This window comes from Pelophylax lessonae (assembly GCF_965119305.1).
Source record: "Pelophylax lessonae genome assembly, chromosome: 6".
Classification (NCBI taxonomy): domain Eukaryota; kingdom Metazoa; phylum Chordata; class Amphibia; order Anura; family Ranidae; genus Pelophylax; species Pelophylax lessonae.
In genome coordinates, this window is record NC_138773.1 from 25,573,814 (window position 1) to 25,590,519 (window position 16,706).

Here is a 16,706-nt window from a genome sequence, read left to right on the forward strand (position 1 = left end):
GTAAAAGGAAATGGCGGGAACGGCAGGCGCAGCTCCGCCCAGTCATTGTGCGCAGAAGGAAAGGTGCATGAAAACGAAGTTTCGCTTAGTCATTGGAGGCGTGGTTATGTCCAGTGATTGGGCGCAGGGGGAGGAAAGGGAGGAACCGTAAAGCGCAGCTATGCTCAATCATTGGTCACAGCGGGAGGAAGAGGAGGAGCGGGACAGCGGAGCTCCGCCCGGTCATTGTGCGCAGTGTAAAGGAGAGCGGTACACGCAGCATCGTGCAGTCTCCATCTTGTCTCGGCAGGTTGCAGTCCGCCCTTCGCACTCTCCGCTCTTCCCTCGGCCTGCGTGAGGCGCTCTCTCGGGAACCCGGCCCTTCCTTCTCCCCCAACACATCCAACTCTATTCCCGGGATCCCACCTCTGCAGCGCCCCCTCACAGCCTTTCCCGCTCTTCTCCGTGTCACGTGACCTTCCCATCCGCCATGGCCGCCGTGTCCCAGCAGCCGGAGAATGAGAAGCTGGAGGTGAAGGAGGGAGGAGAGGAGATGGAGAGCAACCCGGAGGAGGAGGAGGAGAACATGGAGGAGGACGGAGAGGAGGGGGGAGGGGAAGACGACCAGGAGGATTTCACCGTAAATGTCGGCTCCATCTACTCCTGTAAGAGGCAGGACGGCACCTACCGTGAGTATAATATTACCCCTCCCCCACCTACCTACCTCACCCTCCCCCACCTACCGTGAGTACTTACCTCATATCTCTATAATATTACCCCTCCCCCCCATCTACTACCTCCCCCATCTGATGATTTTCAGGCCTAGGAAAGCACATGGTGGTTTTGGTGCGGCTGCCATCTTGTAAAGGTGCGGGAAACTCCTTCCTTGTTTCCCACAACAAAGGGAGCAACTTCACTGTATTACCAGAAGTATTGGGACACCTTTCACACATGTGACCCATAATGTGCCCCCCCCAGTCCTATGCACACACAGGACCCATAATGTGCCCCCCCCCCAGTCCTATGCACACACAGGACCCATAATGTGCCCCCCCCCCAGTCCTATGCACACACAGGACCCATAATGTGCCCCCCCCCCCCAGTCCTATGCACACACAGGACCCATAATGTGCCCCCCCCCCAGTCCTATGCACACACAGGACCCATAATGTGCCCCCCCCCCCCAGTCCTATGCACACACAGGACCCATAATGTGCCCCCCCCAGTCCTATGCACACACAGGACCCATAATGTGCCCCCCCCCCCAGTCCTATGCACACACAGGACCCATAATGTGCCCCCCCCCCAGTCCTATGCACACACAGGACCCATAATGTGCCCCCCCCCCCAGTCCTATGCACACACAGGACCCATAATGTGCCCCCCCCAGTCCTATGCACACACAGGACCCATAATGTGCCCCCCCCCCCCCCCAGTCCTATGCACACACAGGACCCATAATGTGCCCCCCCCCCCCCCCCAGTCCTATGCACACACAGGACCCATAATGTGCCCCCCCCCCAGTCCTATGCACACACAGGACCCATAATGTGCCCCCCCCCCCAGTCCTATGCACACACAGGACCCATAATGTGCCCCCCCCCCAGTCCTATGCACACACAGGACCCATAATGTGCCCCCCCCCCCAGTCCTATGCACACACAGGACCCATAATGTGCCCCCCCCCAGTCCTATGCACACACAGGACCCATAATGTGCCCCCCCCCCAGTCCTATGCACACACAGGACCCATAATGTGCCCCCCCCAGTCCTATGCACACACAGGACCCATAATGTGCCCCCCCCCCCCCAGTCCTATGCACACACAGGACCCATAATGTGCCCCCCCCCCCCCCCCAGTCCTATGCACACACAGGACCCATAATGTGCCCCCCCCAGTCCTATGCACACACAGGACCCATAATGTGCCCCCCCCAGTCCTATGCACACACAGGACCCATAATGTGCCCCCCCCAGTCCTATGCACACACAGGACCCATAATGTGCCCCCCCCAGTCCTATGCACACACAGGACCCATAATGTGCCCCCCCACCCAGTCCTATGCACACACAGGACCCATAATGTGCCCCCCCCAGTCCTATGCACACACAGGACCCATAATGTGCCCCCCCACCCAGTCCTATGCACACACAGGACCCATAATGTGCCCCCCCCAGTCCTATGCACACACAGGACCCATAATGTGCCCCCCCCACCCAGTCCTATGCACACACAGGACCCATAATGTGCCCCCCCCACCCAGTCCTATGCACACACAGGACCCATAATGTGCCCCCCCCCCAACCGATTTCTGCCCATTAACTGGCTGAAAAAGGAACGGACTGTCCAAATTTTCACTTTTTCGTATTCTGTATGGCCAGCATTAGTCTGTAGGGTTTAATATTGGGTTGGCCCACCGTTTGCAGCTATAACAGCTTCAACTCTTCTGGGAAGGCCGTCTACAAGGCTTAGGAGTGTCTATGGGAATGTTTGAGGACAGGTACTGATAGAGAGAAGGCCTGGCTCGCAGCTTTCTTATTCCTCTGCTCCCATTGGCCCTGTCTGGGTATATTCAGTGTTTATTCCTCTGCTCCCATTGGCCCCGTCTGGGTATATTCAGTGTTTGTTCCTCTGCTCCCATTGGCCCCGTCTGGGTATATTCAGTGTTTGTTCCTCTGCTCCCATTGGCCCCGTCTGGGTATATTCAGTGTTTGTTCCTCTGCTCCCATTGGCCCCGTCTGGGTATATTCAGTGTTTGTTCCTCTGCTCCCATTGGCCCCGTCTGGGTATATTCAGTGTTTGTTCCTCTGCTCCCATTGGCTCCCCTCTGGGTATATTCAGTGTGTTTATTGCTCTGCTCCCATTGGCTCTTCTCTGGGTATATTCAGTGTTTGTTCCTCTGCTCCCATTGGCTCCCCTCTGGGTATATTCAGTGTGTTTATTGCTCTGCTCCCATTGGCTCTTCTCTGGGTATATTCAGTGTGTTTATTGCTCTGCTCCCATTGGCTCCACGTCTGGGTGTATATTCAATGTGTGTATTTTGTTGCAGATGACGCAGAGATTGTGAAGACCCGGATGAATAAACAGGCTGGCAGGGAGGAGTTCTACGTCCATTACGTTGGTTGTAAGTAACGATGGAAACCTCCATTTCCTTTCTGTCCTCTCACTGCATGAATTGACTGCTTCCTAAGGCAGTTCTTTGTTTTCAGACCCTCCTATAACGAGCGATCAGTAACCTCAGCTAGGATGTGTAATAAGTTCCCTGTATCATCTGATGTGGAACGGGGTATCTGCCATAGTTAAATCAGGAAGTGATTGAGAAGCAGAACGCTCACAGACACTTCAAGCTTTTTTTTTTTATACTTTCTACAGAATGTATATATTTCTTGGCTATTGCAGGGTCCTGTCTACTACAGCTGACCACATACATTACAGTCTTTATTGTCTGCACACAACCTTTAGGCCGGCTCCATGCCTATGCATGCAATCTGGTAACGTATGTTCATGCACTTTGGAGGCACCCTGATAATTTTCAATATACCCCAATAAACAAGTGTACCTCTATACATTGAGGTGTGCTGGCCATAAATGGGTTTGTAACCATTTTTGGCAAGTTACAGCTGGCTAGTCTTTCCAGTTGCACATAAATATGGCAGCGTGGTGATGGTTTTTAACACCATGCTGCCACATGCGTACTGCTGGGGTTGGTTGTTTGCTCGATTGCACGCCCCTAGCACTGCCATTCGGTCGGCCGTTGTGATGTGCTGTTGGTAGGATAAGCTCCTGATGCATGACCACTGAGAGGAGAGTACAGTGATCACATGATCAGGAAACCCCTCTGGTGCTAAGGCTGCCCTTAAAGGGCCGGCTCCTGCTGGCAGAAAGTGGGTTAGGACCACATAGGAAAGAAATGCGCTGCACATCACTTGTTAGAACACAAATATAAGTGTGATTTAGGCCGGGGGGGGGACGGGGACACATTGAAGGTGATTGCAAAAACAGCACCTGCCCACAAGGATTGTACAATTCTCATAAGAAAACAGACCTGTTTTTGGATGGTTGGAATGTCCAACTCAGTTTATATTGGCTTTGGTCTTGTGTGACTACAAGCGAGATGTGCAGACATAGAATCCAACTGTAAAGGGCTGTGCAGTCCAGGTGTAATGTATCTGGTCAGCTGTAGGCTGGGGGCACCCAGGAGCTTTTCATGGCTGTGATCCGTTCACATGAGGAATGTGTGAAATTGGCTGGTCTGACATCTGGATGGTTTCCCTGTTTTCCTCCAATGATTGGCTTTCTGGTCAATAAAAAAAAAAAAATTAGTCCATGTATAAAGCTCTTGTGTGAGCCTCTCCCTTGTGTTAATTTTCAAAGGCATTCGATCTAGATTGTCCATTGAAAGTGACTGACTCCAATGTTTGGGTCAATGTGTAAAACCCTTAAAGGAATACGTCTTTGTAGGCTGCCATTGCTGGACTGGAAAATGAAAGTCGCATGGCTTTTGCACACAAATGCTTTTATCAGAGCTTGGAGGAACCAAACCCCTCCTATCATTTTCAGCCAAAGAAGCGGCCATCTTGACCTTTGATCTTTGACTTGCTATGGTGCTGATCATGTGATTGGTTATGACTCCAGTCGCTGATGGTTTGTCAGTTGCATTACTGGCAAATGCTGGGAATGTAACTTTTGACACTGGTAAATCAATGGGTTTAGTTCCTCTTTAAAACAAAACTTTATTGGTCATATCCTCCTGCCATGCTCAGTTTGTGCTTTTAAGTCTTTGGAAAAAGTATTTAGCCCACGCAGCCAAGCAACTAGCATTTTTATTCAGCAATGGCAGCCTCTCCCTTTTGCATTGTCTTTATATAAAGTGCACAGGCTGTCCTCTTGCTGTAAGGGTCAGCTACCTCCATCTTTTGGTTGCATGACTCTTATGGTTGGGGGTTGAGCTGCGTGATGGGGTTTTTGTTTTCTTTCTCCATGCAATTTGGTGCAGGTTGTTTGGAAAAAGTTTTCCTGCAATCCCAGCATTGAATGGTAATGCATGTATAATACTCACTGCACCTAAAATGCAGAGGTGTGGATATCAAGGCTAAGGACTTAATGTCCTGTGCTAAGTTATATTGGTGCTCTCCTAGAGCCAATCCAAGGGGCCCTTCTTTTTAGGACCCATCCAAAGGAGGTTAATGGCTGTCATTGCAGACTGAGCCTTGAGCCAGCGCTCATTTCAGCTCTGCACTTAATATAGACCCAGCACACCAAATAACAGGGGAGGACTTCTGCACTCCCTGGGGCAATGGTGTGTATGTAATCTAAAACTGGCAAATGACAATTATGTTCTATAATGAGCAGTTGTTTTGATGGGCTTGTAGCCAGCCTTGAATAAGGTTGGTTAGGCTGATCAGACCACCCTTTACCATCTGTGTAGGTAAAGGTTTTTATCCTATGCAGAGGAGTGATGAGTCTGCTGCAGCCTACTGGGGGGGGGGGGGGGCAGCAACTGTCAGGATTCTCAACTTTCTGGTAATTGCCCCCTATCTTGTGGTGGAGTGCCTCACAAGCTAAGACTGGTCACATGGCATCTTTTGGCACCTAAAAAGCCCTAGACCATCTTTGTGACCATGTTTCATGTTATGCTGATATTTGGGGAGTAACATGAAGCATGGTTACATACAACATCCCACACAGCTGCATCCAGGGCTGGGATTGTTGACCTACTAAAACTGTCTTATTTGGTCTCATGGAACGTGCACATCTCGCCCCCTCCCATAATGCTCTGCAGTTCAGCAGCACTTCCTCCAGCCTTGGGTTTGTACCTCTGTACAGATCTCAGGCTTGGAAAGGAGAGCCTGTGTATTGCACCCAAGAAGCACCAATCCGTTACGATATCCTGCAGGTAACATTGTAAAGATGGGTTAATGCACGTCGATTGGTGAGATCAGTGTTGCTGCGTTCAGTCTTCTCCTGTAAAATGGAGGGCGTGTGAAGGAAATGCCAGTCTACAGGTTTAATTGTTAAACATTTATAACTTTATCCACCTTTTCCTCTAGTGTCCTGGGATCCTGCGGTAAGTAGAAGCTGGGGTTCGAGCCACACTCCCTCCCCCGCCTTCTCATCTTGTCTGTGTTTATGAAAAAATACCTATTGTGAGCTCGCTTTTTCCGCAGTGGCTCGCCGTCAAAACGAGTGGGTGGACAAAACCCGATTGGTGCTGAAACCAGCGAAGGAAGATGAGGAGGACGTGCCTAATGGAGACTCCACCGAAAATGAAAAAACAGACCAGAAAAACACGGACGAACCTGAAGCGAAGGTAACGCACGCGGGCTGTCAAACTCTCGCCGCCTAAATCGAAGCCTTTGAAACATTGGCGCCTTTTTTTTCATTTGTTCTTTATCATCACTGTAACCGGCTGTTAGACCGGGAACACATTTTTATGATTTTTCAGAATCTCCTCTTTAAGGGTGTCTTGTCAGTCTATCGAGGCTCCTGAGAAGTTCATCAGCTTTTACAGGGTGCCTCATTGTTATTTAAAGGCACCTCCAGGACATGTAGTAGAGTTCTGAAGAACAGAGCCCTACATTGATCCCACTTTTCTATTTCTACTTGCCTTTTTAAGGGCTCAATTCAAGCAGCACCCCACGCTAATGGGTGAACTGCTGTCCGTTCAGCAACATTGACGCTTCAGCATGGTTTACTTTTTCACAAAGTGACACTTAATCCGCATTGGTGACAGGTGATCCTTTTCAGTGCACTGCCGTAAAAGGCTGCATGTTTGTACCTTCTGAACGGCTGTGTTGCAGTGTGAATGGGGCACTTAGAAAACAATTTGTTTCCCAGCAATGATCTGTGTTGCTGCAGTGCAGAAACAGGCCATTGCTCTGTGTAAACAAGCTCCAAGTCCCCATTCACACTAGCGCGACTTGTCAGGCGACTTGGTCGCCTGACAAGTCGCTGTGGGTCGCTCGCCATTGAATAGTACAGGACCCGTTCTAATAGGAGCGACGACTTAGAAAAGGGGTCCTGTACTACTTTGGGTCGACCTGGAGGCGACTTGCATTAACTTCAATGATATGAAGTCCATGCAAGTCGTGCCGAGGTCGCTGTGCACCGCGACTTCTTAGGTCGCCCCAGCAAGTAGCGTCGCCCCTGTCTGAACGGCGTCTTAAAGTTAAACTTTTTCTTTAATTGCACTTTGGAAGTGCAATGGAGTGATGGCAGAAAAACAACCAAGTGGCCCATTATCTGTCTGCCCTTTTATTTATATTTTTTTTTTTTTTTTTTTTTGTTCTTGATTATACTACATTTTAGGGTTTTCTTTCTCTTTTGGGAAGTTCGATACAGTTAGACAAATATTTTTTTTTTTTTTCTGCTCAATGCTGCTTACATATTGAGCTCTTCAGTCTTTTTTTTTTTTTTTTTTTTTTTTTTTCTTTTCCCGCTATCTGCAACATTTATAAATGTCCTTTCTTTTTCATGCGTTTCAAGAAGCTTATGCTTTGAATTGCAACTCTGCTAGTCTGCAGAAAAGTAATTCCTGTAATATTATGAAACATCCGGACAGATGCCATGCACAAACTGCATGCTCTACTCTTGCAGGTTTGCTTTAAAGGCATGGTCTACCTCACATATTTGGGGTGCTACATCCCAAAAACCCACACTGCCCCACTTGGCCTGAATTGCCGAGAGCATCCTCAAGGGGAATGCTGTTTATTTTTAACTTGCTGTTGTGTGTGTCTGCACAGCCACATCAGCTTTTTGTTTGCGGTCACATCTGCCACTGTGTCATGTAGGGAGCACAGTGGCAATCCCTCCTCTCACTGCTGTACTTCAGTGGTTTTTCTCAGACCACTTCTTAATTCAGACCCAAGGCTGTGTGAAAACCTTGCATGAACTTTTCCTGCACCTGTGACCCAGTGATCGCATTTGCAATGCTCTGCAGGCTTCATTTAAAGCAGTAAATTCTTGTTTGGTTTTTTTTTTCAGCGTTGGCATATTTGCCAACTTTTTTCAAAAGGTGGACTATGCCTTTAAAATAGAGCAGAATTCTGGTTGCTATTGTCCTCTGGGATATTTCGCCCTTCTGGAATAAACTATTGTGTTGTGTAGAGGTTTTATTTTCAAACACACCTATGTAGGATGTTAAATGCAAATGACAAGCAAGTCCTTCAGCGGTTTTTATTTTTTTGGAACACTGAACCAAACTCTATGTTGCGCACTAAATGCTTTTGCATTTAAAACTTTCCACCAAGGGCTCTTAAACACTGGCGGACTTGGCCAGTGGATCTGCCTGCTCAGTGTGGGATCTCTCGAATCCCCGCTGAGCTGTCAGATGACAGGTCCATGTGTGCGCTGATAATATGGACACAGCCAGCTTTCTACAATGGGCTGTTGGATGTGAACAGACCGCCTGCCTGTCTACATCTGATTACCAATGTCCCGTCCAACCCCCCCCCCCCCCCCCCCCCCCCCAATCCGTCTGTTTTTTTTTTTTTAGCGCAGTGGGTGTCATCGCATCCATGTCCCTTTAAATCTACCACTCAATAGAGGGCAATGGAAGGTCTTATCGGGCCTGCCTAAAAAATTGATTGGTGGTCCCAATCAGTCTGCCTGTGTTAAAGGGGAATTTAAGTTTAAAATTGAAATACGTTTGAACTTTTTTTTTTTTTTTTGGGCATCACATTCTTATAAAATGCGTTTATTACTGGAGATGTCAAATGTGTAGTTCAGTGCATGCTTACTCTCTAGCAGCAGCCCTAGGCCTGCTTTTATTCTTTTTAGGAATATGTGAAGACTTCACACTTTTTATGGATCATTTAATCAGCTCTCTAGCTACCTGTAATCAAATGGTAATTTTCAGCTGTTATTTTTTGGTTTGTGAACATGCATTGCAAGGCTGAAACAAGCTGACATCCTTGCTGAGTGTTGCACTGCAGACAGAGCACTACCCACATAAATTATGTATGTTGAAGCCTTACTGGTTGGGGTGATAAGAACACCTCTTCGCGCTCACACATGCAAAGCAAGTCCCTCTGTGTGGACCTTTTGTGCTCCACAGTATTTACAGACAAATATCAGCGTATATTTATATAATTTGTGAATTTCTGGTGGTTTGACCGACTCCGATATTAAACATGTAACACTCAAAGAAAAATAGTTGTGGAGTGTAATTAAACAAACTGGGGGAACACTTGAGAATCATTCGCGCTTGCTTTAACCTTTTAAATGGGGGATCGCTGTTTGGAGAGCGATTGATAGCGAGGAGGTGCTGGAACTCATCTACTTGAACCCCACATTGCATGCAATTGTGTCATGCTAGTTGCAAGGTCCTTGCATAGCAGCCCTATTTACTTGAATGGGCTGCATTTGGCAAGGTGTAGTGACCTGGGTATAATTATGGTCGCAAATTGCAGCTGCGGCATATGTATGTCCCCAGCCTCTGCAGCTAAAGGGGAGCAGTTGGGGGGAGGTAAACATCTGATATTTACCACCCCTCAGCCTTTTGTGTGAACAAGTGCTTCAGATTTTCAGAATTTTACAAAGGCAATGCCTTTCTTTGTGTGAACAGGGATCTCTGGTGTGCATCACTCTGCAGATGTTAGAGCTGCTGCCATGTTCTGTGTAATCACGGAGTATTGACTTTTTCTCTACTTTTCTGAAACCCCTGATAGAATGGAGAAGTTCCAATTCCAGAGAAATTTAAGTAAGCCTTATGTGAAAATGCACTCAGGTCTGTAAACTCATCTGTTTACAGGAAAGGAAAGTTTCATCTGCTGCCATGGCAGAGGGACTTGTAAATCTTAACATGTGCAGTGATGACAGTGCATTCAGTCCATTCCTTAATGTCTCCAGCTACCAAATTCCATACCACTGTATGCACTTGGGGCTGGGAGGAATTTGTATGCTGCATTGCAGATGTAATGCACAGGCACAATCACAATTGCAGTGTTCCACAGGCTCCAGTGCAGATGAATTGATGCACTTTTCCCCAGTCATCCTCCAGGACAGTCACATGAGAGAGGCTCCACCTCCTGCAGGAAACGCAAGCAAAACAAATTTAAAACGGGCCGCCCTAGGCTGCCCCCTCAGTTGTACAAAGATTGCCTTGTTCTCAAACACGAATGTGCTGGCATATGGACTTAGTATCCTACATCAATAAGGGTGGGGGTCTACAGTCCTGGAGGATTCCTGGAAAAGGTGTTCGGATAATAACTAGCTTACCCCCCCCCCCCCCCCCCCAAATGTGGACTGCCTTTTTTTTAATGCTGGAATGACCTGGTGATTGAACTGGAGAAGAGCAGACTTTGCCATTTGTTCCAGTTTTTCGAAAGGACCTACCGTGGTCTCCGCTGGTCTGTTTGCCATATAGACTTCATTGTTTTTTTTCATATATTTGGCTCCTTGGCTGTCCAGTACAGAATAAATATTGAGCTAGCCATAGATGAAGACAACCAGATAAGGTCGTCCTACATCTGACCATGCCAGACTAAAGCTATAAAACAAATTGGCACTTTTTTTATTAAAAAAAAAAAATTGCACATATGAAAAACCTTTGTTAGATCCTTCCCCCCCCAAAAAAATATTTACGTTGGTGTTTGGGATGGTGCTTTATAGTTCTCTTGCCATTCTGTGTTGGGAAATCAGTTGCGCTTTGTATGTGTTTTTTAATCTACCTTTTTGACTTTACAGGTCTGATTAGAAGTTCTCCATTCTTTGTCTATGACTTGGTCTATAAATACGTGTATTTTAGGAAGTGAAGTGTTCTTAAACCAATTTTTCTCCAATTCCTTTTAGCTGGATGATCGTTTCCTGTGACAACATGCTCTTTGACTTTCTCTAAATTTGTTAAAAATGACTACCTGATCTAGATTCTCACATGGGCGTCTATCATTAATACCCCATTTCATTCCTAACTGCAGTAAATTGCCTTCCCTTAGACTTTTTTTTTTTTTTTTTCCCTTCTAGAAAGCCAAGGTGGAGGTCCATGAAGCCCCTCAGGGTGGTGCTGGGGATTTTGCCGATGAGTTGACCTGTCTGCTGTGCAATGAGCTCTTCAAGGATCCCGTCATGGTCGAATGTGGCCACAACTTCTGCCGCAACTGCATTGACAAGGCCTGGGATGGTCGGGATTCCTTTACATGCCCCGACTGTAAGGAAGAAATAACTGAGAAGAGATACACCACCAACCGAGCCCTGGCCAACCTGGTGAAGAAGACTGCTGGTGCTGCTGTAACTCCCGCAAGAGCTGCTGGGAAGGAAAAGGCCCGTCCCCTTGAGAACTGCCCTGAGCATGACGAGAGGCTGAAGCTGTATTGTAAGGATGATGGGACCCTGAGCTGTGTCATCTGTCGTGACTCCCTGAAACATGCAAGTCATAACTTCCTTCCCATCCTGGACGCGGTGGGCGTGTACAGAGTAAGTGATATGTAATATTACTGCTTATCCTGACACTGAGGTTGAGTGTTTTATTTACCATGTTAGCCTTGTGTATCCTCCAGGCAGAGCTGTCTGCTATAGTGTCTCCCCTAGAAGAAGCCCTGAAGGTGACTGAACAGCTGACCAACCAGCAGAATGAGAAGATTGAACAGCATAAGGTAAACCAACTTTTCCATATGTTGGTTATTGTGGTTGATGCAGACTTTTGCAAATCTGTTTAAAAAGTAGAATTTCACCCTACTTCCTTTACAGACCAACCTGAATGGGTTCCAGGACCACATTGTGTCTGAGTTTGAGAAGCTGCACAAGTTCTTGAAGGAGCGAGAGGAAAAACTGCTGGAGCAGCTCCAGGAACAGGGCGAGAGTCTCCTGAAAGATATGGAGACCAACCTGGTGAAGATGCAGGAGAATAGAGACAACATCCAGGAGACAATCGGTGTGGCCAAGGAGAGAATGGACGATACAGACTCCATTTCTTTCCTGACTGTAAGTGGATCTTTCCTGCTTTAGCCCCTTCGCAACTGCCTAACACTTGTACAGCAGCAAAAGGGTGGACTTTAATGTCCATGTCACATGTATGCATCCCTAGGCGGCCGATGTTTGTGCTGAGTGCGCTCTCAGCATAAAGACTGAACTGTCACTCTTGACAGTGGTCACATGATCACCTATCCTTACTACCCCTTCGTGTTCCATAGTTTAAAAGGGAAACTGGGGTATGGTGGGGATGCTTTACTATTGGAGCGTTTTAGTCTATTGTGGTATTTGCGATCAGTAAATAACTTTTTTTTTTTTTTTTTTTTTCTTTATCTTTCCCCCCTTTAATTTCTACAGGACATCAAGTCATTCATTGAGAAGTAAGTTTCACTTTTCTAGCTGCATGAATCTTGATTGCATTAAACAAATATGGTGGGTGCGTGTACACAAGGTTTTTTTTTTTTTTTTTTAATCATTTATTTTTCCCTCCTTTACCAGATGCCAGGAGCAGCAGAAAGAAGTCACATCTGGTGGGAATACGCTTCTCTCCAAGGACCTTTGCCAGGGCACCTTCAAGGGACCCATTCAGTATGCTATGTGGAAGCAGATGAAATCCTTCATTGCTCCATGTAAGTACAGGCTTGTACATCCAACATGACTGTTTTTTCTTTCTTTGGGTTCACTTCTTGAAAGGATACTCTTTGGAGACAAGACTGCAGCCTCAGGGCCACATGATTTGTTAAATTGGGTCAGGGATTCCCAAATTACAGCCCTCCAGTTGTTGGTGAACTTACAAATTCTGTCATGTGTGTTTAATGTCATGAGTTTTACAATGCCTCATGGGACGTGTAGTTCTGCAACAGCTGCAGGGCTGTATTTTGGAAAATCCTGTTTTTGGGTGGTATCAGAGCCCCTGAGTCTGTAGTGGGAGCGTTGACTTGATTGCTTCTGCAACAGGTCTTCAATCTAGCCTGTCGCATTTCTGTAGTTTTTGGCCAGAATTTCCTCCCTAGTGTCTGCAGCTTTCTGTAGCAATATATAGTTACTCAACATAACCCTCTGGTTATGTTTGGGGGATGTACAGTATATGTAAGGGGGGACCCCAACTGAACACTTACGGCCACCTGGGTAATGTTTGGGGGAGGGGGATAGCTTGGGCCTCTATACAAAATGCTAAGGTTTGTGGCCCTCTGGGTAATGTAAGTCGATAAATGGGGCTACTATATATACAGACCTTTTTTGCGGCCCTCTGGTCAATGTCAGAATACAGATGGGAGCCCCTTGTACTGTAAAAACTGCGGGATAGTCTTGTAGATAAACCAATCCATTCCTGAGACTTGCTCTGCTCATACAGGCTCTTTGAATATTACTCAACTTTTCTATAAATTTTGTTTAAGGCCCCTCTCACGTGGGGCAGACTCCACCAGCTCAGCAGGTAATTTGTCTGCTGGGCAGGTGGATGAAAGCTTATGCAGAGGGGACGCACAGCCAGCTCTCCTCTATAGGCAGTCGGATGGTAACGGACTGGCGGTCGTCTGATCCAATCCCCTATACGTCTGTTTTTAGCAGATCACATGTCTGTGGGTGCCGGCAGACTTCTGACATCCGTCACTCCATAGAAGACAATGGGTGGTCCACAAAAAAACTGACAGGCAGACCCAATTGGTCCGCCAGTGTGAAGGGGCCTTGAATGTACCAAAATGCAAAGTCTGTTAACTCAATAAATTAAAATTCCCCCAAACACTGGTAAGTTTATTTTGTCGGTATAAAGAACATTTACAGCCTAAATCTGAGATGAGCAAATATTGTAATTTACAAGAGCCGTTTATTCTTGAATCTTGGTGTGCTTTACATATTTCTTCCAGATGCCCTGCTTAAGAAATTGTAACTTGCAGCACGTCCGCTCTTTAGGAGAAAGCACTAATCTTGTCTTAAGCTTTAAAATGGTGGAGTAATCAGCTCTTAACACTTTTTGTTTGTTCTTGTGCAGATCTGACTCCGATGTTGCTGGATCCCAGCACAGCCCACCCCAATCTGGTCTTGGCTGATGGGCTGACCAGTGTTAAATATGGTGACAACAAGCTCCCCCTTCCCGACAATCCAAAGCGTTTCAGCCAGTGTATCCTTGTGCTCGGCTCTCAGGGCTTTGATTCAGGCTGCCATTACTGGGAGGTGGATGTGGGAGACAAGACCGCTTGGGATGTCGGTATGGCCAGCGAGTCCAGCAACCGCAAGGGTAAGATCAAGCTGAATCCCAAGAACGGCTACTGGGCCATCTGGCTGAGGAACGGCAACTCTTACAAGGCCCTGGAGTCACCATCCAAGAATCTGCTTCTCAATGTGAAACCGAAGAGAATTGGAGTGTATGTGGATTATGAAGGAGGCCAGATATCCTTCTACAATGCCGATGACATGACTGCCATCTACACCTTCAATGCCACCTTCACAGAGAAGCTGTACCCGTATCTGTCTCCGTTCCTACACGAATCTGGGCGCAATGCTGAACCCTTGCGTATTGTTCATGAGTAATATGTTAGGAGTTGGAACACTCTGCCGCAGTTCTGTAATTTCAACTTTTTTTTTTTTTAATCAATTTCCAGTGATGCTTAGACAGTTTTTTTTCTGTTAATGTTCTTGTGCATTTTTTTTATTCTTTAGTTTCTTAATAAATTGTTTTAATCAAAGTAGCCGTTCTGTTGCTTTTTTCTGATTTTTAGTTTCTTAATTGTTTTAAGGCCCCGGGGGGAGGAATTGGAAAAGGGGAATGGAAGGCAAATGGGAGGAAGGGGGGGGAGGGAAGGAGCAGAAGTAGCGGGAGGAGGGAGGGGAAAATGGGGGGGGGGGGGGATGAATAAGAAAAAAGAAAAGGGGGGGGGAGGAGGAAAAGTAGCCAGAGGAAATAACAAGGGGGAGGGTTGTTGTCAAACTCAGCCGATCATGAGATGGGGCGTGGCCAAATGCCTGCTCCATGTCTGAATGGATACACGGAGCTGCAGCTCGGCTCAGGTCCCCCCCCCCCCCCCTTTAGCAAGCTGCTTGCTGTAGGGGCAGTTGTCAGGAGCACTGCAGAGGGATCCGGGCTTCCCTGTCCAAAACCACTGCACAGAGCAGGCAAGTACAACATGTTTTAATAAAATACTTTACAGTCCCTTTAAGGATCCTAGATAACAATGTAAGATTTTGAAGCCATGATTTTTATTCTTCCAGAAAAATTCAGCTGAATAGTCGAACGTTTAATTTTGTTACACTGGGAGCATAAAATGCAGTGAATAGGAGTATTATGCTTGGAAAAAAAAAGTACAGCTTATTCAGGATGAAATTATTAAACTTTGCTTTTCAAAATTTTATTGCAAAAAAACACTTGAGGCAAACTTGTGTTTTTTTTTTTTTTTTTTTTTTTTTTTCCCTCTCCCTGGTGTATTGGATTCCAGGGCACTACTGGAGGCTGTAGAGGAAACCACACACTAAGGCTGGGTTCATACAGTATGTTGTGCTTTTTATACGTTCGAGAATATTATTCTGAACGAGTATAACGAGTTCTTTTTGATTTTCTTTTTTAAAAGCATATACCAATCTTGGTGAAACAGTCTACAGTAGGGAATATATAAGAATATGTATTCACAAGACATGTCTTCACAATAAATGATCAGACTTTGACACAAAGAACCTTACATAAAATACAAACTTAAAACGATAAATGCAATGTGATATTTAGCTAGACGATGAAAGTAAAATAAAGCAAGATTACGTTTTTCCCAGATGTAGTAGCATAAACCATAGATAGTGTGCTATATAATCAGACCACAATTGTCTGCGCAATGAGCAGCCGATAAGTCACTTCACTGTAGATGAAGCGAGAATAGGCCATGCAAAACGAGAGACTTAATACGCCAATATGCGCTAAATCTGATATTAATAAAAATGTATAAACAAAAATCGTCTCAGAGAAAAATCTACATATGGTTAATACGGCTGGGACTAATCTCGTTACCCTTTAATATGAAATATAAAACATAAGGAAGAAATAAACGATATTGTATATTAATCAAATAAACAGCAAGGCATATTTACCAAATGGCTGCTAGCTTAGAATGGTTGTTACCGGAGTCCTTAAGATGGCTGCCTTCCCAAGATGGTCAGTTAGGGAGGAGTTTCGTTTGGCATCCTTCAAAGTTTCAGATACATGATGGAGCAAGTTGGAGTCTGTATAGATGAGAGTTTATGCGTGGCTGTAGTAGCGTGTGTTGTATGTGTAAATGTATGTTGGGCAATGTCCTTGTCTCTCATCTGGGCTTCCCTTTTTATACTGTATTGAACAAAGGACTATTAAAATTACCATAAGTTAAGCCCAGAGGGAGTAACTTCATCCCCATTGGTTGGGCTATCTTCAACTGGTGAAGTTATTGGGTGACACCTCTTGGTTGACCAATATATGGATATTAAAACTATATAATTCCTCCATTTAAGACTATCATAAAAACAGCATAATTTATCCATACTCTCATCCGCTATACATGTCCATCTAATATCCACCATGTATCTAAGTAAGGATTGGACCTGGTAACACAATCGAATTAAGAATATTACTAATACAATATATTGGAAATGACTGATTTACCCACATACTTTACATTTAGTAGCAGTAAGAATTATATAGATACATATATAGATATATATATATATATATATATATGCTACACAACTTGTATATTTTAAACTTTTCTACACATGGGTTATTTCCAATCAGAATATTATCCATTAAGGGATTATTATGTTAACAATAGTCATGATTTGGGACTGGATTATAAAATAAGGGAGA

General features: G+C 45.7%; 1 protein-coding gene across 1 annotated transcript; it reads left to right on the forward strand.

The window, feature by feature from the left end:
• The first annotated feature begins 444 nt into the window (after positions 1–444).
• LOC309557936 (nuclear factor 7, brain-like) lies at positions 445–14,495 on the forward strand. The gene is made up of 9 exons (XM_082260809.1): positions 445–668; positions 3,030–3,104; positions 6,148–6,290; positions 10,943–11,392; positions 11,476–11,571; positions 11,666–11,899; positions 12,245–12,267; positions 12,386–12,516; positions 13,878–14,495. The coding sequence occupies exons 1-9, from the start codon at positions 470–472 to the stop codon at positions 14,414–14,416; spliced, it is 1,890 nt and encodes a 629-aa protein (XP_082116935.1). The 5' UTR covers positions 445–469; the 3' UTR covers positions 14,417–14,495.
• The last annotated feature ends 2,211 nt before the right edge of the window (positions 14,496–16,706 follow it).